Source organism: Pecten maximus, chromosome 10 (genome assembly GCF_902652985.1).
Source record: "Pecten maximus chromosome 10, xPecMax1.1, whole genome shotgun sequence".
Taxonomy (NCBI): domain Eukaryota; kingdom Metazoa; phylum Mollusca; class Bivalvia; order Pectinida; family Pectinidae; genus Pecten; species Pecten maximus.
In genome coordinates this window covers 17,921,462-17,945,283 of record NC_047024.1, presented here as the reverse complement: position 1 = coordinate 17,945,283, position 23,822 = coordinate 17,921,462, and the positions used below count along the sequence as shown (strand labels likewise).

Here is a 23,822-nt window from a genome sequence, read left to right as displayed (position 1 = left end):
ATGGTTTTAAAGCAAAAAAATAGACTTCAGGTTCCTTCCCCTTGAACGTAAAAAGAAACGAACAATGCATTACAACAAAGATTTCTCTCCCCAATACAACAATATTAAATCGAACAATTCATCCGGGAAATGACATTCTTAGTCAAACTCCTACTAAGTGAATGTGTATTTGGACTGACTTACCCGTAACCGTCCAGAAGGTGACCATGAATGAATTGGTGGTTGAGGGAGGTTCCGTGGTGGCGGCGGTGGTCGTCGTTTTTGTGGTGGTAGGAGCAGTGGTTGTCGTCACTGGAGCCACTGACGTAGACATCGTATCTGTGGCATTGGTCGGCATTATACTGCTAACATTCATAGACACAGTTGTGGTCGCGTTCACTGAAGTCACGTTGTCTAACGTCATACTGGATGATGTAATATTCTCCACTGTAGATGGCGTCGTTGATATTGAAGGCTGCAAAGTGACATTTAACGCTGGTGTCGGCGTGACACTAACTGTTGTCGGAGTTGTGACGTCAGAAGTGGTCGGTATAGTAACAGCAGAAGACACAGTCTGATTGGATAATGACGTCATAGTTGTCGGTGACGTAGTTGATGTTGCATTAATTAACAATGAGGTCACAGATGATGACATCAGAAGCGCACTTGTTTGGGATAACATTGCGGTAGTATTTGATGAGGAAAGATCACTTGAGGTTGGCAAGACTGATGGTAAAGTTTCGGATGGACTTAAATGCTTTGATGTCGAAGTCACATTAATAGAAGCTGAGGTCATACGTGTTGATATACCAACAGGCGGTGATGATGTAAAGGTGGTGCTTATCGTTGGTTCAGTAACTAGTGGCAATGATGAGGAAGGTGAAGGAGTCTGATTAGACATAGTCGGAGTCATTGAAGACACTGAGGACGAGTGTACTCTCTGGAATCATCCTCGACGTCATCGATGGCGTCACTTCACTAGTGCTGCCTGGAGCAAGGGCACTGGTGGCATTCGTCATTGCCGAAGAAGACGTCACTGAGGTTGACGAATTTATGCTTGGCAGTGCTTGTGTGGAAGTCGAAGGCTGTACCCCTGTAGGCGACGAATGTATCGATGTAGGCGACGGATTTATCGCCGAAGGCGTCGGAATGTGTCGCTGAAGGCGTTAAGTATATCGTTGATAGCGTCGGATGTGTCGATGATAGCGTCGGGTGTATCACTGATGACGTCGGTACCGCTGTAGGCAATAACACACTACTATTCAAAGCTGACGATGTTTCGACAGTTATTAAAGTCATGATCACACTGTAACGACTTGTTATTGCCGTCGTAGCACTCATGGAGTTAGTACTGAGGCTTGCATTCAACAGAAGTCGTGTAATACGGTGCAGATGTTATTACAGTTCCGGTTAATATAGACACGCTTTGTGTGAGATTAATCATTGCACTGTGAGGTGTTGGTGACACTAGCAAGGGTGTTGATGTTGTGGAAGGGGTTATGTCAGTACTATATGCAAAGCTCGGGGTAATCACACTGCTTGCAGTGGTCGACGTCGACCCAGTTTCATTAGTAGAAGGCAGAGGCATAGGCGTTATGTTAGTACTTGGTGACACACTAGAAAAGCTATAAGGTGAAATAGTCAATGTTGATGCAATGTTATAGTCAGATGCAGGGGAAACAGTCCTCATAAAGGCACTAGAGACCATTGATGACACACTTCCGGTAGATATTACAGAGCTAGGTAGGAACGTCAGTGGCATGCCTGCAGAACTAGGGGATATTGGTCTTGAAGAATGGAAGCTGACATTTGAAGACGACCGAATAGAAGGATATACGGAGCTCATGTTCATACTGCTTTCTGTCGGCATAATAGGCAGAGAGATGCTCGGAGATGGTTGCGACATTACAGGTGTTGATGTTGGATACAAACTCGGAGTAAACACCTGACTAGTTAGAGTTGGCGACATTGTACTCATGTCTAGGTTAACAGATGACACGTATGATGACGACAACATTGAAGACATGTAGGAAGATTCTCCAGTAGCATTCAAAGGTCCCGTTGACGTCATCATGGAACCGCTACTTCCTACACTACCTGACGCTGAGATAAGACCCGTCATCACTGACGTCATGAGAGGTGTAACTGTACTAAGCAAAGACGCCGATTGTGAAGCAGTGACGTTGGTGGGAGGTACAAACACCGACGAGTTCAAATATGAAGAAGTTCTTATAACAGATGGAGAAAATGGCGACGGCAGACTGTATGAAGCTGATACGGCGGTACCTGGTGGCAATTGTGCACTAACATTCAAACTGGACATGAAACTGGATAAGTCAACAGACATATCCGGCGTTGATGGGAGAGCCGACAATGGTACTGTTACCGATGTTGCGGTCGTGGTGGACGCCATATCTAATGCTACAGTCGATGTAACAGGTAGACTAACCATTGTCGACTCTGATGTTAGAACTGATGGGGGCAAAACGGGAGATGTAATTGACTGACTTGAGCCAACGTAACTTGACATATTCAGCGAGAACAAGTTACTTGATAGAGCAGACATTTGTGAACTTATATCTATGACAATTGGTATTGTGGTTGGGAAGTTAGACTGAACAATAGAAGATGCTTTTGTTGGACTTATCGTCATCGACGGAGTCTGAGAAGCAACAACAGAATTTGACGTCATATCTAACATTGAGGAATATGATTTTAAAGCATCAGATGAAGCTACCGCTTGACTGACGATTGGGGATGAACTCTGTACGATAAATGAGGGTGATGGCATATAAGTCAAACTGTTTGCTACAAATAAACTAGAAGTAACATCCGACATGATCGGAACTGACGTCAGGACAGTATCGGCTTTACTCGTATGCAATGGAACAGTAGCAGAGCTTTGAATGAAGGAGCTGGTGAAGTGCTCTGACGACACTTTTGTCGGTAGATGTGATTCTTGGATGGAAGAGCTTAAAGCCGGAGTATGAGATGCCGATGATACTGGATAAACTGTACTAACCGTTGGTGTGACTGAATTCATCATAACTTGTGTACTACTGGTGAGAATAGCATTGGATTTAACTTCACTAAAGCTTGACTTAAACGTTATCATAGATGATTCAGCCATCTGGCTGCTAGAAAGTGACGGACTGGTGAAAGCGGTAGACTCGGTAAAACTAGGTCCGTCATTGACACTGGACGGTGACGGCGCCACAGGGTTTGGTGTTTCATAAACACTGGATGAAACAAAGATGGTCGTCGTTGGAGCGGTAGCCACAAACACAGAGGATGCTGCCGATACGATGACGTCACTTCCTGAACTCGCTGACATCATGGCCATGGAATCTCCCAGAGCTGCAGATATGATATTTGTATCGCCCGTATTACTACTTCCGGTGTGATGACTTGATGTGGATGACACAAATTGATTATTAGCTTGAGTACTGCTTGCTCCTACACTGTTTACGGTCGAAGAAAGCTTTTGGCCACTGGTAGAATTCTGACTTCCTTCGTTGGATACAGTTGACGAAACTTCTTGATTAACAATGTTTACAGTGGATGATAGAGTTCCGGTTATAGTTTGACTATTCACTCCACTGTCTACACTAACTACGGGGGAGGAAGCTGGCACACTCGCTATAGCCATACCACTCGTAAGGAGAGGAGACGGGGTTAAAGTCTGTTCACCAAATGTTAGTGTTGAGTGGTCGGATGTTGCGGAGGCTGAGAAGAGAAAGATGTGGAAACACACAATATAGTCAGCACACGCATGAATAATTCAAATAGCATACTGTAAGTCACTTCAATTTTTCTAGCTTTATTTTTTCCCGTTATCCAATTTAGAAAAATTGTTAATATCGAAAAATCTATATATATGTTTTCAGAGATATGATATAATGGTATTGATAACTACATTTATGCTATCGGTCGCATACTGATATTGTTAAATATAAAAATAAACAACTTTGCTGATACGTTTTCATCAGCAGATTAGCGAAAATAAAAACTCGCAAAAAATTAGTGACGTACAGAATGACAGATGAAGTCAAAAGAGATCATGTTGACCGAAGCCATCTTATTTAACATCAATGTAAATTATTTCACTTGGTCAACTTGTAGCAACATAATATACCCATATATAATTAACGTTTTTTGTTTTTTATTTTTTGTTTTTGTTTTTATTTTTTAAATATTAAGAAACGAAACGCAGTTGAGTTACATTTTTAAATGATAAAAGTAGCGGTTGTTTGATCTCTCTGGACTCGTCTGTTCTCTGGTAAAGCGACAAATCTTATGAATATGCATGTACCTACGTCACACTTTCTAATTAGCAAAATCGAGCGACACATTGTTTATCCCCACGCGTGTAACAAATTACAACTGACCGATAACAGCTGTTACAAATAAAGACAATCGTATAACACAACCATACCTCTTCTGACATGTCTCAAATTATCAATTTGTCAACCCGGGCTAAACATAACCTGTCCATGTATCGGGGATTTGTCTTACATATGAACACAATGGAATTATTCAAAGGTTGGGTGTATCGTGGACCAGATGGGGTGATCAGATTCGCATGTAGATGGAATAGACAGTACTATAGCTATTGGACATTTGATTTTAATATTTATTATGTCTATGATAAAACAGATACTTTTATTCTAAAATATTTCTGCCAATATAAAACCAAAATAATCTTGGGTATTTTATGAGAACGCTGATTTCTCAGTTCCGGGATGAACATGGCATAAAATTGAAAAGAAGGGTAATAACTCCAACAACAACAAAATAAAGTGAAAATTGTCATACAAGACAATTTCGTTCAAAGGGCCACAGACAAACAGACGCTTTAATCTGATTGTGTTCCTAAATCAATTGTAGTTAAACAATATGTGTAGATCTTCAGCTGGCAAAGTACTTTCTAGTATTACTTGTCAAAATCGAATATTGAAGTAATCTAAACGACCTGTCTAAACCGAATATTCAGTAATTCGAACGACCTGTCTAAACCGAATATTCAGTAATCCAAACTACCTGTCTAAACCGAATACTCAGTAATCCAAACTACATGTCTAAACCGAATATTTTATATTCAGTAATCCAAACTACCTGTCTAAACCGAATATTCAGTAATTCGAACGATCTGTCTAAACCGAATATTTAGTCATTCAAACGATCTGTCTAAACCGAATATTTAGTCATTCAAACTACCTGTCTAAACCGAATATTTAGTCATTCAAACGACTTGTCTAAACCGAATATTCAGTAATCCAAACTACCTGTCTAAACCGAATATTCAGTAATTCGAACGACCTGTCTTAACCGAATATTCAGTAATCCAAACAACCTGTCTAAACCGAATATTTAGTCATTCAAACGACTTGTCTAAACCGAATATTCAGTAATCCAAACTACCTGTCTAAACCGAATATTCAGTAATTCGAACGACCTGACTAAACCGAATACTCAGTGATCCAAACTACCTGCCTAAACCGAATATTCAGTAATCCAAACAATCATACAGACAGCGAGGTTCCACATCATAATGTGTGCAGTTTGACCTCGATACAGTTCTGGTTTATTGTTATTTTAAAACCTTTCTATTATGGATAAATATTAGGTCGCTGTACATGTGGTGTCCAGTGTAGACAGGTTTTGCTGACATACAGAAAGTTAATAGTTTCTCTGCCATCACCGTGCATATATTCAATACGTTGGCTAAAGACTAATATATCTGTGTTAGTATTGAAAGGTTTTAACACTGGCTTTACCATAGGGAACTGGAAAAAAAATTATTCACCAACGGTCCAAATGTACAACATATTATAATACATATAATCCGTGTATTGGGTGGTTTTTCCAAGTCCCTGTGATATCTTACCTATTCATTGCCGGTTTCAATCTAATTAAGAAATCAGATAGCGTCGTACATTTAAATGTTTATAATGTGAAACGAATGTCTGCAGGAGACACAGTATGTAATTTCAGTGTATTATCTTGCAGATTTGTTATTTGAGAACCGACATCACTTTAAAATGCCGGTCGAGTCAATAGACAACTTTCTATTTATAAAACTTTACCGTATCGTGCAAAAATTATTTTTTACCAATCTTGGATTAAGCCTGTTTATTTATTTATTTAATTATTTATTTATTTAATTATTATTATTATTTATTTATTTATCTATCTATCTTATTTATTTGTTTATCTATCTGACATATCATCAGCCCTTCATCTACCAACACCTAAACCGAGGTACATCAATAATTATGTTTATATGTATCGGTATTCCGTATTTTCTATTAACATTTCCTTATTATGCTCCCTCCATGTAACGATGATAATTGACCAGACGAACGGTGGCAGTAAAGCGAGGGTTTAGTTAATATTGACTCTAAACCCTTATCGCGGGGGAAATGATTTACCCATACATATTCATAACTATTAAATTGTTTTACAGAAGTATGCTAATCTTAACAAGAATTTGACTTTTTTTAAGCTAGGAAAAACAAACTCAGTTGTAAAGAGTCCGTTATGATTTACAGAAACAAAGTCGCATTGACTCGTTATAGCCAAACCCGCGTGCAGTTTCCAATACCCTGTGGTATTTTGTATGTACAGTATATCATTCGTAATTATATACATTGTATACTTGTTAGTACAGGATACCATGTCATTTCGATATACAGTATATACATGTAGAGCTCGTGCGACATAAATAATGAATATACACTTGTTGTAAACATACAATATACTGTTGTAGGCTAATAAGATTATATACAAATGCTCCAAAGCTGAAAGGAAAACCGCCACTACAATGAAATGAGTTATAATTAGATATAATAGACTGGTCGTCCAGAGGTCACTGACATAGATATAGATATAGGTGTACACACACATAAACTCCTAATATATTAGAATGCAATGGTACCTTTGATTAACAAGTTACAGAATTCGTATATATCTTATATATGAATATTCTTGTGAAAATGTTTACGCAAAAAATTAAGAAGAAACTTGATTCTATTGTTACAATGGCTAATAGTTTATTCGTGTATTGATGAGAATAAAATATCTCGCAACTCAGGAGAACTTTCAAGTACTATTCGATTTGATATTTTACTTTTAAACATGTTTAGTAGTATTTGGATTTATTATTGTTTATCAATTAAAGTGGGGAAGGAGGGGAATATTTTGTTTAATGGGAGGGATGAGATGTTCACAATGCGGTCTAACTATATAAATAAACACAGTTTTGCTAGATTTAGACGTATAGTTTTAACTTTCAAGCATTGGATCTCAAAGCAAGACTTCAAAGTGAAATGTTGAACACGTCGTTGCCATAGGAAAGAGAACAGCATTGTCTAGCATTCGCGACTTTTGTATATTGTAAGTTTTAGAAATATTTTGAAATATCTGAGTTAGGATGTATGCTGGTAGATTGTTTGACCACATTGGAAGTGCATGTATCAATTCAGGAGTAATGGGAATATTGGATGTTTTGTCAGATATGAAAATAGTGTTACTTCTCTAAATGTAGGCCAAGTTCTTCCCTATATTTTTAAGCTTACACACTCTCTCCTCCAAATACATATCTTAGCTTTCCTTTATCACATGTACAACAGCTGTAAATCCACAACCTAAGTCTATGACAAAGTTTGGTGTCATGTTTACGGCATGTTAATTTAATGTGATACACACGCTGTGATAGATCCAAATACACACAGACTGTAATAAATTGTCAGGTCCCTGTGTATACGGGTCCACCTAAAATTAGTCTACACACACTAGACATTGATCAGATTACCTTGTACAGTTGTATCCACAGGGACTTGAGAATTTGTTACAGTCTACATTATTTGGACCTTCCCCTGTGTGTATGGCACATTTTGAGACGGTTTTTTTTTGGGGGGGGGGGGGGGGGGGGCTAATATCTAAGTGGATTAACGTACATGATAAGAAGTGCAAACTTTAACTTACCCCCATGTCCCTGTGTTTAGATATACACGTGCATAATTTAAATCTGCTTTACAAAGTTTTGAGGAATCGGGCTACCTAATTAGGTATACCCGTGCATAATTTAAATCGGCTGTATATCTAATTATAGGTACATACGTAAACGAGTTTGCTCAGCTAATAATACTGAGGTCTACTCTGTATATAGATGTAGTACCGATCGAAGTACATAGGGTTTTGATGCAGATAAACATGTCCGATCTCAAAATATATACAAGTATACTATATATAACATGAATATATATCACTCACAATTAGGTTGTAATTACTTTTACATGCATGCACATGATGTACTTCCATTTTTTTCACATTTTTGGCTTTTAGTTAGCTAAACAATGTCAATGAAGACAAGACTATTTTCATAATTCGAAATATGATAGAAATGCTGAAATACAAAATGCTGTTACAATCAGCTTACATAATTTTATAAGATAATCTAAGTATATATATTTTTATTTTTTGTTAACAGGAATGTTTTTTTTTTTTTTTTTTTTGGGGGGGGGGGGGGGTTCAATGTGACACATGTATTCGCTTGTGAGATGTATAGTTAATTAATTAAACGTCATCGGGATCATCGTTGTGTTTATATACAGAAATATTATGTTATTTAACTCTAATTCCAGTGACAGTGCGGTAAACTATTTTATTTGGTGTTTTTTGACATCCGTAGATTATGAACTTTTGTTATATTTAATGAGGAATAAAGCATCCACATTAGCATTGCTCAGGTCTGTTCTCGGATTGCTTATGATATTGAGAGAGAATTTACCACTTGAATGGACACATACGTTTTTACCGAAGATCACCGTGTCATTTTCAATCACTTTAAATGAATTAATTTTGTAATATTGATGACACCCGAAGTTGGTCGAAAATTACGTTATTAAGATTGTCAAAACACTCAACAAAAATGAGACATCTTATCAGGGTTGGCCCGTACCAGTTTTAATATCTTTTTTCCATGTTTAAATCGGTCTTTAATAATAAAACGTATTAAAAGACTTAAAGGCGTATGCTATCTTACTGTCAGGGAGACTTAACGGCACGTGCTTACTATTCTAAATCCAGGTCATCATACACAAAACTCTCTTTTATCAATTAGACACTCGGCCAATCGATTGATTAAGAGTTTTAAAAGAGAAGAAATATCAATAAATGTACCTTTTCTATGTTATAAAAACGGTAAACACGATAATTCCCTACAGCTCAGTACAGATAGGAGAACCATCAGAACACACACTAGAATTACGTTATAGATTCATCGTCAGGACATTCCAATGTGTTTTATTTATTATTAATTTTTCGTCACGTTTTGTACAGACCTCTTTTTTAGTGTAGCGCCAACAGTATCTTGAAGGTAACATCATGTTGGCAGTATAATGAAAACTATACTTGATAACAGTATCAAAAGACTTCACTCGACAATTGTGGCAGTATAACGAGGTTTCACGTGATAACTGGTGGGAAGAATTTATTTGACAAGGTAGTATTATGACTTTTTTTACTTGACAATGGTGACAGTATAACCAGAATTTTCTCGACAATGGTGGCAGTACAACGAGGTTTTACTTGACAATGATAACAGTATAACGATATTTTATCTGACGATGGTGACAATATAACGATGTTTTACTTGACAATGATGGCAGTATAACAAGGTTTTACCTGACAATGGTGACAGTATAAAGAGGTTTTCCTGTACTTAGCCCATAACATGGCCGTAATGTAAGAAACATCGGTCCACTTGTACATAAGGGGTTTCTTTAAATCGACATGCAGTCCCACTGCAACATAGCTTTTTTTCATCTAACCTGCTTCTTGGTGGCGTGTTATAACCAATACAATAGTTTAGCGCGGTGCCACAAGGCCCCATATAGGTCATGATATATATATATCATCTTTAGATATTTTGCCCTGGTTCATATATCCATTGGGAAACCATTAACACAGATTAACGGTTACTTGGTTGGAGGTACATGTAATTCGTATCGAACACGATCAGATGACGTCATCTTAGCGTCGTGTTGGATGGCGTTAAAACAGGGAGGTATCAATTCATAGTATTTTAATTCCAAAAAAAAACAATTAAAAGCATTACCTTCTGTTAATTGTCTCGCGAAAACAGGCTTGTCGTGTTAGACAGGGTGTCGGATAGCGCAGGTTGTAATGGATACGATGCAATATCAATGTAGAAGATTAAACAAATATAATAAAACGTGTTATCTGTCAAACTGGCAATATTATTATGTGTTCGATAAAATATTGCTTTGACCTGATGTTGGCTCGTAAAGTATGGGTCGATGGACGAGTGGGCCGACTTTACTAAACAAATTGTAAAATAGCAGACAGACACACGTGAGTCCATTCTAGGCGTATATTAATCTTTTGTTTATTTGTCAGTGACTCATTGATAAACTGCTGTTACTTGTTTAAACACTAAAATCACGACCTTATATACGTCACAAGTCTCGTCTGGAACAGCACGGGTCGCGAATGAAGCGGTGTTTGGATTTACAAAATTGAGCCATCACCCCATCTCAGAAAAACGACCACATTCCTCTAGCGTTCCCGCCATCTCGTCTTCACAGGAAACTCTACCCCATTACGTAACACATGCAAATAGTTACGAGAATATCCTCTGTCTGCTCTTTAGATCTATCGGTCGTAACTCGGCATTCTGGGACTAAGTAACACGGTTAATTGTTGGTAAAGATACACTAAACTGAAAGCAATAGAATTTCAGAACAGATTTTGTTGATGAAAAAAAAAGATTTTCAGCGCCAGCTGATATATAGTCGTTTTACTGAGGAAGAAACGTAATTGGTAAGAATTGACTTAAGCTGATAAACAAAGGGGAGACAACTCTGAGATATCCAATCACACAAGTGATAAATGATAGGCTTGTTTGGACCTCTTATCTTCCACGGCGTCCATTTAACACGAAGTCATATCCTACCGTAAAAGATGACCGGAAATTTATCTGGTAGCCATGTTGAAAGTTTCCCTTTGATGAAGTGATGGTTGCGATAGTAACGCAGTCACGTGCACGTGACTATAATGGGGTTATGTGCAAATTTACCTTGGGTACCTATGTAGCTCGCGTCTATGTAGAATCAAAGTTATTTAAAAAACGAATGTTATATGCTTAAAATTTCGGTTTTAAACTTTTGAGAAAATATATCAGTTGTATACATTTAACGAAATTGCAAATTAGCTCAAACTATTATTCAAATGGAACAAAATCGAAGATATTCTGCATAATTTTTAATACGTGTTGCTCTGAACATCACGAATAGGCCGGACTCCAAAAATAGAAAATTGTGGACATAAATGTAGCTATAAACTACAACGTACAGCAGTGTGTGATAGCTATAAACTACAACGTACAGCAGTGTGTGATAGCTATAAACTACTACAGTACAGCAGTATGTGATAGCTATGTACATGGAAAATCATTAATGCCTCTATACCAGCTTATCTCCGTGATTTCAAAGTCAGACATCTAAAGTAAAATTATATGATCATCTTGATGCACAAAGCTTTTCATTGATTGTTATCACTAAATTCATAATTCACGAGTTTAGCATAAAATATTGTAAGTGAAACTTGGTCTTCTGGATTGAAAAAAAAGTTTACACTAGTATAAACGTCTGTAAGCTAGCTAGTTTGCCATCACCGATATAAACTGTACACCATTGACATTTATAGCTCAGGATGAAGAAACTATTTTTATCATAATTTGTTTCGACGAATCATTCCCCAGGAAATAAAATTACGAACTAATTATAAACCATAAAAGTCCACCAAAGTACCCGGATGTTGTCGATACGTTCAATGTACTAGTACAGTTGTTTCCCTATGGTTAAAATTTTCATGGTTCTTAACAAAATGTTAAAAGCCAATGGCATGTTTTCGGGGACATTATATATATGCCATGGATTTCCCTGATGGTGAAATGTGTCTGTTATTTGATTCCACACTCGAACTATTACCACCTTTACAGTAGAGAAGTTCTTCCAGTGTGATGGATCTGTTCGTTGAACTAGCTCGTGTTAAGTAATTTCCAAAGGAGTCGGATGTACAAGTGTCTAACAGCGAATAGATCTTCCATTCGAGCGATTGCGTATATATAGACACGAACAAAATAAAAATATTTAGGTCTATTTTGCACCCGAAATTTGTTTTCACCTGTGTTTTAAACATGTGTATCAATTTAATCCTCTGACTACTATTCTTGAAAGACTCCATTGATTGCTGAAGACGAACATTGAATGTATTTATTTATTTATCTTATCTGACACCTGGATCTCTAGTTTTCACTCTTCTCACTTTGATGTCCAGGTTAAAGCAACCTCTTCCACATCCGGGTGCTACATCGTTTTTTGCTAATGAATATCTTACGACCATCACTGTAAATCGCTTGTGCGATCTCCATTTCATAGGACTATTTTTTTTCTCGATAGAATATACGTGTACATGTATTTGCTGAAGTAGGACCATAACATTGGCCCGCATGTTTGTTTGTTTGTTATTTTGTTGGGGTTTTTTTTTTTTTTTTTTTGCTGTGTTTTTTTTTTTTTTGTCTGTTCGTTGTTTTTGTTTGTTTGTTTTGTTTTGTTTTTTACTTCTTCTTTTCTTTTCTTTTTTTATGAAGATTAAGTTTTAATAGCATATATATATATATATTTAATTCGAAATCACTCTTATTTCTCGATGAAAATGAGTGACATGCATCCTTATTCTTTATTTACATTTCCGGAAAATCGTGTGAAGTTGATTGTGATCTTTTTGTCTATTTCCGCGGTTGTGTTGGTAAATATTTCCGCGGTTGTTGATGTCGGTGCTCTGTTTGTTGCTGTTTATTTTTTTATTTTATTTTGTGCGGATGATTCTGTCCGCGGTTGTATGATATTACGTTTTTTGTTATTTGTGCGGGTGAATATTTCCGCGGTTTTTGTGTAGTATTTTTTTTTTTTTTTCACTTCCGTTTTTAACCAGACTGAGTTCAATAACAATCTAGTTGAGTGGGTGGATATTTCATTGGGTTGATCAGACATTAGCAATATAGACTGATCTTATAACCAAATATCACCTCCAGTTACAACTGGCCGGTCATCCTAGATTTTATTTAAAGACTCTGGCGGGTTTACTTTCACATCGGAGTACTGAATTAACAGGTAAAATACCTAAAATGATTGTATCGCTATTAACTGTTGTTATTCGATTTTTACATGCCGGAAGACGTAACAGATTGTGTTCTTTCTGCAACAGATGTCTGCGTATCACTCAACATGGATCTGGCCCTACGGTGTGAAATCACATCTCCTCACGCCAAAAAATCAATTATTTATTCTCTCAACTCTAACATGGCTGCCCCTCTGGTCGTTCTATATTCTACCTGGGACATGCATTATTCACTCGGTCCCATGGGATTCAATGTTAAGGCTCCAGCGCCACCGGACTCAAGCAGTACACGTATGTGAAAGAGAAACGGGACCACTTATAGACACTGGAAGTGACCAACTAACATAATGTTAATCAAACTTCAAGGCTATACGATGTTTTAATTGTGACGTCATTTTCCCCTTCTGACGTATCAGAGAAGGTGGGACAAATGGGTTCCTGACACTTACTAGTACTCCATCTAGATATGACGTGTTAGGCTATCTTCATTGTATCATAAACGAAGTTGTGTTCGATTTGCATTATCACTGCCCCGGTTCTCATATTGAGAACGTAACACGGTGATATCGGTAGAGGGTTCCTGACGCGTTTCATATCGGGCTTACCAACTCGAGCTAGAGACGTGGGCTTACCAACTCGAGCTAGAGACGTGGGCTTACCAACTCGAGCTAGAGACGTGGGCTTACCAACTCGAGCTAGAGACGTGGGCTTACCAACTCGAGCTAGAGACGTGGGCTTACCAACTCGAGCTAGAGACGTGGGCTTACCAACTCGAGCTAGAGACGTGGGCTTACCAACTCGAGCTAGAGGCGTGGGCTTACCAACTCGAGCTAGAGGCGTGGGCTTACCAACTCGAGCTAGAGGCGTGGGCTTACCAACTCGAGCTAGAGACGTGGGCTTACCAACTCGAGCTAGAGACGTGGGCTTACCAACTCGAGCTAGAGCTAGAGACGTGGGCTTACCAACTCGAGCTAGAGACGTGGGCTTACCAACTCGAGCTAGAGACGTGAGTCAACTAGTCATCACTTATTTGAGGAATCTTCATCTGACAATGAAGGAAGAGTTTCAGATATTAGTAACACAACGCGGGCCAAATATTATGTTGTAAATACCAAGACTAGAAATGGTTCAATTGCACTGAGATTCTCCTTATCATGCTTTCCATGTTATATATCTGAAACATAAATCAGACGGACATATCTCTGAGGTACGTACACTTCATTTCTGTTTACAGATCTTCAGCGTCGTGTTAAAACGTCACCCAACATACCACGGTCGTTTACAAATATAAAAACTCAGCATTTCAGTCCAGTTTAAATATTTTGTCACCGTAAAGCCATATAATGTTATATCCTTATTTACCAAATGCATATGTCTACATATCGACCTTCTTTAGTCCGTATTATTTGGCATTAGTATCCACTTGAACACAACAATTTATATTGGAAATTTTAATAACTGGGCCAGTTGATGTCCGGTCACCCATGACCTACTTTAAAGTGTCATATCAATGAAATAGTACGAGGTACACACGTTCTATATTAGGCCGGTGACTTTAAAAGGGCGAAAACTCTTAATATACCGTGCTCCCACGAGATACACACGCTCTATATAAGGCCGGTGGCTTTAACAAAGGGCGGTAACTCTGAATATACCGTGCTATCACGAGGTACTCCTAGAATTGAGCTTGTCGGATAAAGCACGTGTTTTACTCGAAAAATATGACTGACAGACTTGCACGCAGACGGAATGCAAACCAATAGTCCCTTCTGGAATTCCATCAGCTTAACATTACATAAAGGTCTATTTCGACTTTAAGGCAAACCAAGTACAGTTGGGTTACCAAGGTTACATGACCCTGGAACTCTTTATATGGATAGTGAAATTCTAATTACGTACAGTAATAATGAGCTGTACGATGAAGCGCGTATGTCTGAAAATTCAGACCGAGGTACATGAAGTCCCAAAAGAATCCACAGTAATGAAATCAGACCGGCAGAGAAACATTTCTTGTAAATGTCGGGTAGACTACGCCATGTAGCCTCAACATTACTATGTCCGAAGCTGATTGGATATGAATAATTTACACCTTATTTTCTGGGGAAGTTTCTGTGTTTACGACACACAAGGGTAGATTTTCTGGGGTTTGTTTTTTCATGCCTGGTTAGTTTTCAATTTTTTTCCTCATTCCTTTTTTTTTAAATCACTATTTTGTAACAATTTTCAAATTTTAAATAAAATTTGAATTTAATTACTTTTTATGTATCATTAACAAATAGACAGTACTCTATTATTTTGCTTATATTTGAAGAAAACGGGGACATAAGAAAAAGGCGGAAAAATTATTTCAAATTTTGTAAATCTGACAAGAATTTTTGAATAACTGATCCTGGGTTAAGACGTCAATGGGCCTGAGCTAGTACGTACGGTATGACTGTCACAGAAAGTTGTGTTTGTGTGGGAAGACCATCTGTGATATTACGTCGATATGTGTTACAATATGTATGGGTGCATCACATGTTGGCCAAACAGTGTTATCGAACACGCCCTCCAGTAATTGACTCAGATAACAAATATTGTTATGACAGAAATTTGTACGTTTATGTTTTCTTTCTTGACACTTTCTAAATAAAATTTGTTTTGCATTGTGTTGTTTTACGTTTTCTATTTCGATTGTTTTATTGCTACCCTTTATTTATGTATCATTAGATTTAGAAATAATGTTTAAGTTTTTGAATAGTTTGTTTTATTGACAATGTATTTTTACGTCAACCTATACATATATAGGTGTCAGATCAGGTGTCTTGACACTTGTTTCTGATTCCTTTTTGTATCATTTATATGTTGTATATATATTGTTAATTGGAAATTGACAAATAAAACACAGTTTAAACTAATTCAGAGCTGGAAGTGTGTTTGATCAAAGAAAACTTGTAGATGTATGTATATCAAATAGTTTTCTGGTCAATGTACTGTAGTCGGGTACAAATGGACAATATTTGTAACACTAAAAATATTGTTAATAAGGTCGTCACCTATCTTAGTTAGGATCACGTACGCCCTTATCAAATTTGAAAATAAAACAATTAAATTCAGGCAAACATTTACACACGTACATGTATAAAGACATTCTATGATACGAATTATTGTATTTTTTCTCTTTGATCGAAGAGCTAACATTTAGTATATAAAACGGGTCTCGGAAACTCAATTAACTTAAGATAATTGAATTGACCTTGCAATTTCAGTATTTTTTTTCTATTTATTACAGAGACAACTCAAGGCCTTATTAACCCCCCCTCCACCCCAACATCCCCTCAGGTATCATCTTATAACCAAAACTTCTTTTGTAAACAAGTGTATTTCTTTACAAACATAATAACTGTCGTGAACTATTTTAAACCGTTACGCATACCAGCCATCCTCAAAATTATACGACACTAGATATATATATTAGTAATTGTAGGCCAAGTCTTGGATGTTTGTTCTTATTCATAAATGTTCGTTCAAAAATTATCATTATAAGGATATTCTAAACGAAATATTGCAGATCGTTGCGATTTAAATGTGCCATGCAATGCCGGTCAATATCTACCGTTAGATAGATAAGCTGGTCGGGTTAGATTTAGAACTGGGAGGACAACACGTAGCGGCCTCTTTTCTAATGTAAAGAATTTTGAAATATCAAGATTGGATCATTTACTATCCTAAGTTAGAATACTTATTTACATACAGTAGTAAGAAATACACAAGGACACTTCAGGACTGTACACTCACCTGTGAAGTTCGTGCCGCTTGACTGGGCATTAATCCCAGCAGGTAACAGCTGCATAAGGACAAATACAGCGAGCCAGGAATCCATGTTTCGTCTCAAATACCTCCGACCGGTCACAAATGAAAACGTCATATTTTACACATTAATTAAACTAAACATTTCTCGCTAAAATCGAAAACATCATCGACCTGCACTGTCGAAGTTTCGATAATCCCTCCATTTCCACAAGTGTAGACCTGTTGTAATAGTGTGTACGTCGGTTATAATATAGCACATGTTTTCATCCGGGATTCTTTCAGTGGTTTTAAAGCTGAGTAATTTCGGGTAGATTCCCTATGCTAATCTGGTCACGGAGGATGGACCATTAAGATAACACAGGCACGTGCTAGCCTCCATATTCGTAACTGACAGCTACGGACGAGCTCGCGACGATCGCTTTGTTTACACGGAGGTAAGGTAAGAATGAACCTTTATGTGTAAAACCGCTCTCGAGGGAGGTAACTCTGTATGGTAAAATTCTCACCTGCGAGTGGTAATGCGCTTACAGTGATCGATGGCACAGGTAAAAGCGGTATAAGGTGAAGGATTCTTGTGTTACTAAGACACAGGCGTGATAAAGAAACGAGAATACATCGGTTCAATGATCTACCGGCTCAGACATGTTAATTGATTCCGATATTTATCAACCACCTAGATATAATTATTTCTATTTTTCAGAATTGTTTTCATTTTTATTTTAAAAACAAAACAAATATACATTTTTATACCCAATAAAAATAAATAAATAAAAACGCTATATATACAAAGATATAGAACCACTAAATTCTGTATGGCAAAAGTTAATCCTGGTAAAATTTTGAAATTTTAGTGAATTTAATATTTCATAGATACAAATATATTTAATATCTATATGTACAAATTGACGACTAATCGATTTATAAAATAAGACTACAGTAGCATTTGCTACGATTAAAATACTTTTTATAATGTTCACATTATAGCGAAACAGCAGCTAAAAATGTGTATTTTGGAGAATCTTCTTAGAAAATGATCAAACGGGATTGATTTTCCAAAGTACCCCACATACTAAGTTTTTGGAGTATAGTCTAGATAGTGATCATCGATTCAGCTGTAGATATCATTTCTCTTGAGAGGACGAACGCGTGTTTTCGGGACAGTCAGTAAGTCGCCCTGGTGGAGAGTTTAGTGGTCCGTTATTGAAACTCGCAGAAGCATAAGATATCTTAAATACTAGAGTATAATCACTGTTTACATTTAATTATATAAACATTAACCCTTTATAAATCCTTACCGTGGTATACAACCATGTTAAGTTGGCGATAGGAGTAAACTCAGACTAATGCTAATGTTTTAGGGGAAAACATTGATAAATATGAGTATCTATTCGTTAAAGAAGAATTCAAGTTTTTAAAATATCTTATCTAAAAGTTGAATTCTTGTATATACGTTATATCAGAGTTCGCCCACGCACATATTTTCACTAAATGCAAGTACATGTATTTCAACTACATGTACGCCAAAGATAAAGAAAATCAAAAACAGAAGATTATTTTAATTCGAGCAAAGGAAAAGGACCGTATAGCATTTTTTCCAAAGCCTATTCCGTCCCTTCAATCGTATCGATATTGCTTCCTGGGCCCAGTTGTTCAAAAGGTGATTAGCATAATCACTTGATTAGTGAAAATTTCATTTCTCATTTGTTGCAAAACCTGTGAGTATATCATCTTTAAATTATGCCATTTGGAAGAGAATTAAGAATTACAGAATTTCAAAAAAAGTTTTGACAAGCTAGTTCTACCAGAATTTTTTATATCAGGATTTGAAAAATGTTGTTGAAATGTGATTAGCCTAATAACCTTTTGAACAACAGGGCCCTGATCACTATAGCTATATTATAAATTTATTAGAGTTATTAGTGGCCTCACCTACAATGTAAATGTGTAGGGCGAAGTAAACCAACATACCCTTCAATACTATTTGACAAAGTTTTTTTCCTGAAAAATACTGAATCTGTTTATCGAATCTTCGCGTTTCTGCAAATAATTTATAGCTATTGAGACTGGTAGATAAAATAATACAACGAGAGAACAAAGACCCTGTATGTGCTGCAATTTAGTTATATATGACGAGTACCATTTTATTTTGTAATACAGGAATTACCATATTCTGAGAGTAAAATGCATAAAACCATATTGCTGGCGAAATCCTTCCATGTATCAACGTATACAGTTACTAAGTGTTCATGACATTAGTGATTTTCTTCGTAAACTTGCTAGATATATATTTGAGGCTAATAAAGCTCGAGTGACGTAAAACATGAACATTTATTTATCGATAAAGTTTATGTAAACGTAATACCTACAGGTTGCTGTTGATGATGATGGTGGTGGTGGTGGTGATGATGATGATGATGATGATGATGATGATGATGATGATGATGATGATGACGATGATGACGACGACGACGACGATGATGATGATGTCATACACTTTAGATAATTCCTTTCATTTTCTGCACACAGTAGTTGTATATGATGTGCTCATCTTGCCTTTTATTTATCTATTCATTTATTTATTTGTGTTGCTGTTGTTTCTTTTCAAATTCTAAAATCATCTAAGCAGTCAACTGCATTCCTATTCGAGTTGTTTACATTATGTTGTTTTTTAACATTAATGTAAGGTTTGTATACATGTACCTATTTTGGTTCATAATACTACAACCCGAAAAAAGCAACATCTATGTTTATATACATATGTATTGTCACTGCAGCTAACATCTAACATAAATGAAATCATGTAACCTTTCTTGTAGTGCCGGGTATTTTATGATAAATATTTCTTTAGAGGAATAGAAATATTACCTTACCATTGAAAATGAAAATAAAACAATTTTGATGTCTTTTCTTTTTATCACACAAAGAGAGTTATCTCCCCTCAATAATTCATTACGTTGTTCTGTCGTTTTGACCAGCATGACTCCAGCGCTCGCAGGGGGGATAACTCTTAGGACTTGCATTCAAGCGTACGTCTGACGTTCGATGAGAAGTCCTTTTTTCGGGAGGTAGCAATTTATGATGTTTCATTGCTCATTAATTACTTGAGAATTAGTATGAGAAGCACAGGACCAACCCATCCCTATCTGACAGTCGTCAGCATGGTTAGGTATTGTAGGCACACGAGATGAGGGTAGGGGGGAGGGGGGTCCGTACACACTAATTATTCCAATCCCCGTTGCAAAACTTAGAATGTCAGCACGTGATTTGGAGATCGAAAGGGAAAATACAGAAATCTTGCTAAAAACAATAGACTTTGTCCATTTGTGTCATACTAGTGATATGAACGACGAACATTGTAATTATGTGACTAGTTTATGCAGATATTCGCTAGATTTCTATGGAGTGATTTTATATCAATCGGTGAGTGTGTTTAGACTTAATAAAATGTGTCCTCTCTATCCCCCCTACCCCTCCTCCAAGACTCAGCTGATGGTGATCACAACGATTTTGTTTTTAAAAAAAAGGTTTAAAGGAAAAAACTTCAAAAGGTTTTGATTTGTAAATCTCTAATTTGTGGGAAGGGGTATGATGCACTAGAATGCACCACAGAGCTTTATATATTTCAATTTTTTCGGGGGGTGGAGGTGGGGGTGGGGGGCAGGTGATATCGATTTACATATTTAAATAGCTCATTTAAATATGAAGGTGTTTTTTTTTGTTTTTTTTTTTAAGTTTGATAAAAAAATTATTTACATATGCATTGCAGGTCCGGAGTTATTTATGTGGATCGTAGTAGTCTACTGGGGTCTGCTCATTATCTGATATTTGGTAAGATGCAGAAATTATTTTCATTTTAAGGAAACGGGTTTTCTTAAAAACGTAAGATGAGCGTTACCATACGTATGCTTAGGGTTAGTATTGAACAAAATGAAACATGACTTTCTAAACGCAGAAAGACACAGAAATTTAATTTCTAAATGTACAAATTATGATATTATTTATTAATCCTCCTTCTGATTTTAGATGGAACTCGTAAACAAATGTATTTTTAAATCGATAGCTTTGCAACACCGGCGTCACGGCACCTTTCCGTTGTATATATAGACTGATCAACCATGGTTGTGTGGCCAAGTGTGGTTTAACAAAGCCTCCAAATGTAAGTGCTTCTCAAACATTACCCGTGTCCCAATCGGAACCCCTCGTCATTTTCTCCCAAACTACGCAATCGGAACCCCTCGCACGTTCGCAGACGGAGGCGAGGTGTTCCGATAGCCAAACTACGTTCGCAGACGCAGGCGAGGTGTTCCGATTGACCCATGTCCTTTACAGTGACTACTGCTAAGCCACTTAACACAACTCCAATTTCTCGCTCTGTATAACACTGTCCGTTTCTCACTTGCTTACGTCTTTGCAACTTAGCCAGACATGAGTGTTCAATACGATACTCTCCTTTTCACAATTTAACACCCATTGTTGGCGAAGTTGACGTCTTTGTTAATATATTTAAAATAGCAAAAAAATAAATTCATTTTTTCGTGTTAATAACTCGAAATTTCGAGATAATAACTCGAAATTTCGACTTACTAACTCGAAATTTCGAGATAATAACTCGAAATTTCGAGATAATAACTCGAAATTTCCACTTAATAACTCGAAATTTCGAGATAATAACTCGAAATTTCGACTTAATAACTCGAAATTTCGAGATAATAACTCGAAATTTCGAGATAATAATTTTAGTTATGGAGATTGGTAATGCACTAGATTTAGTGAAAAAACATGTTTCTCTTAATGTCACACTACTGTAAATATCATGTTTTTGTCTGACAAATAGGACATGATATTAAGAGGAATGCACTGTATGTTTATATATATATATAGTTGAAAAATATAAATTCAACATGACAACTGTTGTGTTTTGTTAAAGTTTTCAGGCCTAACGGCCATCTTCAGGCGATTCATTTATTCAACGTCTAGGCTACCACATTATGACGTGTATATGCAGGTACTTGTGTGACCATCTTTCAACTTGTATGAAGTTTTAAGCAGAATTGCTAAATTCATTAATCAAAGTCTTCGATAGCATCTGTACTTGTAATTCCGTGATTTGTCTAAGACTGAAAACATAGATGAAAGGCCCCTCCGTATAGTCATTATTACCTCCACTATCAATTTACTATAAGCCTTCTTAGTTCTTGGCCCCCTTTAAGTGGCCTCCCACATACATATATACACACAAGAATGGGAAATCAACTTCATCTTCTCTATCAGTTTAGGTCAGGATGATTTATAGCCAATTCGTCTTAATAACCAAAAGTAAAATAATTTGCTTTCGTGGGATGCCCCTTTAAGTGAATATGATAGATTGTGTTGAATATACTTATGATTAACATAGAAACACAAATGATGAATAAAGACACTAAATCTAGTGCATTACCAATCTCTAAATAATTAACTAAAATTATTATCTCGAAATTTCGAGTTATTAAGTCGAAATTTCGAGTTATTATCTCGAAATTTCGAGTAATTATCTCAAAATTTCGAGTTATTAAGTCGAAATTTCGAGTTATTATCTCGAAATTTCGAGTTATTAAGTCGAAATTTCGAGTTACTAAGTCGAAATTTCGAGTTATTAAGCCGAAATTTCTAGTTATTAAGTCGAAATTTCGAGTTATTATCTCGAAATTTCGAGTTAGTAAGTCGAAATTTCGAGTTATTATCTCGAAATTTCGAGTTACTAAGTCGAAATTTCGAGTTATTAACACGAAAAAATGAATTTATTTTTTTGCTTCATGGCCCTAATGCTTTTCCGTATATTTCGGTTCATAATACTACAACCCAAAAAAAAGCAACGTCTATGTCTATATACATATGTATTGTCACTGCAGCTGAAATATAGAGTTCCATCTAACATAAATGAAATCATGTAACCTTTCTTGTAGTGCCACATATTTTACGATAAATATTTCTTTAGAGGAATAGAAATATTACCTTACCATTGAAAATGAAAATAAAACAATTTTGATGCCTTTTCTTTTTATCACACAAAGAGAGTTATCTCCCCTTAATAATTCATTACGTCGTTCTGTCGTTTTGACCAGCATGACTCTTAGGACTTGCATTCAAGCGTACGTCTGACGTTCAATGATAAGTCCTTTTTTCGGGAGGTAGCAATTTATGATGTTTCATTACTCATTAATTACTTGAGAATTAGTATGAGAAGCACAGGACCAACCCATCCCTATCTGACAGTCGTCAGCTGGTTAGGTATTGTAGGCACACGAGATGACATTAACGATGTATTGTAGAAGTGACAACATATCTATGATGATATTTTGGAAATTGATGAAACATGGGTAACAAAACTGCTACAAAAATTAAATACGGTTTGTTTAAAATGTTTTAATTAAACAGTAGATAACACACGTGTTTAATTGTATAAACTTACATTTATGTTAAGCACGAATTTTTGGAACGTATAAAATTATCTTCTGTAGTTTACCTGCGTCAAAATCTTGTATTTGCAAAAATGTTGAGGGGAGGGGGGGAGGGGGTCCGTACACACTAATTATTCCAATCCCCGTTGTAAAACTTAGAATGTCAGCACGTGATTTGGAGATCGAAAGGGAAAATACAGAAATCTTGCTAAAAACAATAGACTTTGTCCATTTGTGTCATACTAGTGATATGAACGACGAACATTGTAATTATGTGACTAGTTTATACAGATATTCGCTAGATTTCTATGAAGTGATTTTATATTTTATATCAATCGGTGAGTGTGTTTAGACTTAATAAAATGTGTCCTCTCTATCCCCCCCCCCCCCCCCCCCCCCCCCCCCCTT

At 36.5% G+C, this 23,822-nt stretch overlaps 2 protein-coding genes across 8 annotated transcripts in view; both read right to left on the bottom strand.

The window, feature by feature from the left end:
* Positions 1-17,419, bottom strand: part of LOC117335476 (serine-rich adhesin for platelets-like) — a 34,384-nt gene extending 16,965 nt beyond the window's left edge. For 6 of the 7 annotated variants that reach the window (XM_033895494.1, XM_033895495.1, XM_033895497.1 and 3 more), the window contains exons 1-2: positions 16,963-17,419; positions 184-1,217 (exon numbers count right to left, since the gene is read on the bottom strand). In XM_033895494.1, the coding sequence (XP_033751385.1) occupies positions 184-892 (709 nt within the window). In that variant the 5' untranslated portion in view covers positions 893-1,217; positions 16,963-17,419. The remainder of the gene's footprint in view (positions 1-183; positions 1,218-16,962) is intronic. The other variant, XM_033895500.1, reaches the window with a different exon arrangement.
* On the bottom strand, positions 1,109-17,047 carry LOC117336554 (serine-rich adhesin for platelets-like). Its single transcript, XM_033897165.1, has 4 exons — positions 16,963-17,047; positions 13,791-14,183; positions 1,365-3,705; positions 1,109-1,217 (listed from the first exon to the last, which is right to left on the bottom strand). The coding sequence occupies exons 1-4, from the start codon at positions 17,045-17,047 to the stop codon at positions 1,109-1,111; spliced, it is 2,928 nt and encodes a 975-aa protein (XP_033753056.1).
* Positions 17,420-23,822: the final 6,403 nt, after the last annotated feature.

Coding starts and splice junctions, on each gene's coding strand:
- LOC117336554 (XM_033897165.1), bottom strand. CDS start 17,047: ATGGATTCCTGGCTCGCTGTATTTGTCCTTATGCAGCTGTTACCTGCT. Junction 3,706..13,790: donor CACGTCTCTAGCTCGAGTTG/GTAAGCCCGATA, acceptor TTCTCTTCTCAG/CCTCCGCAACATCCGACCAC. Junction 1,218..1,364: donor ACTGTAATAACATCTGCACC/GTATTACACGAC, acceptor TATTGCCTACAG/CGGTACCGACGTCATCAGTG.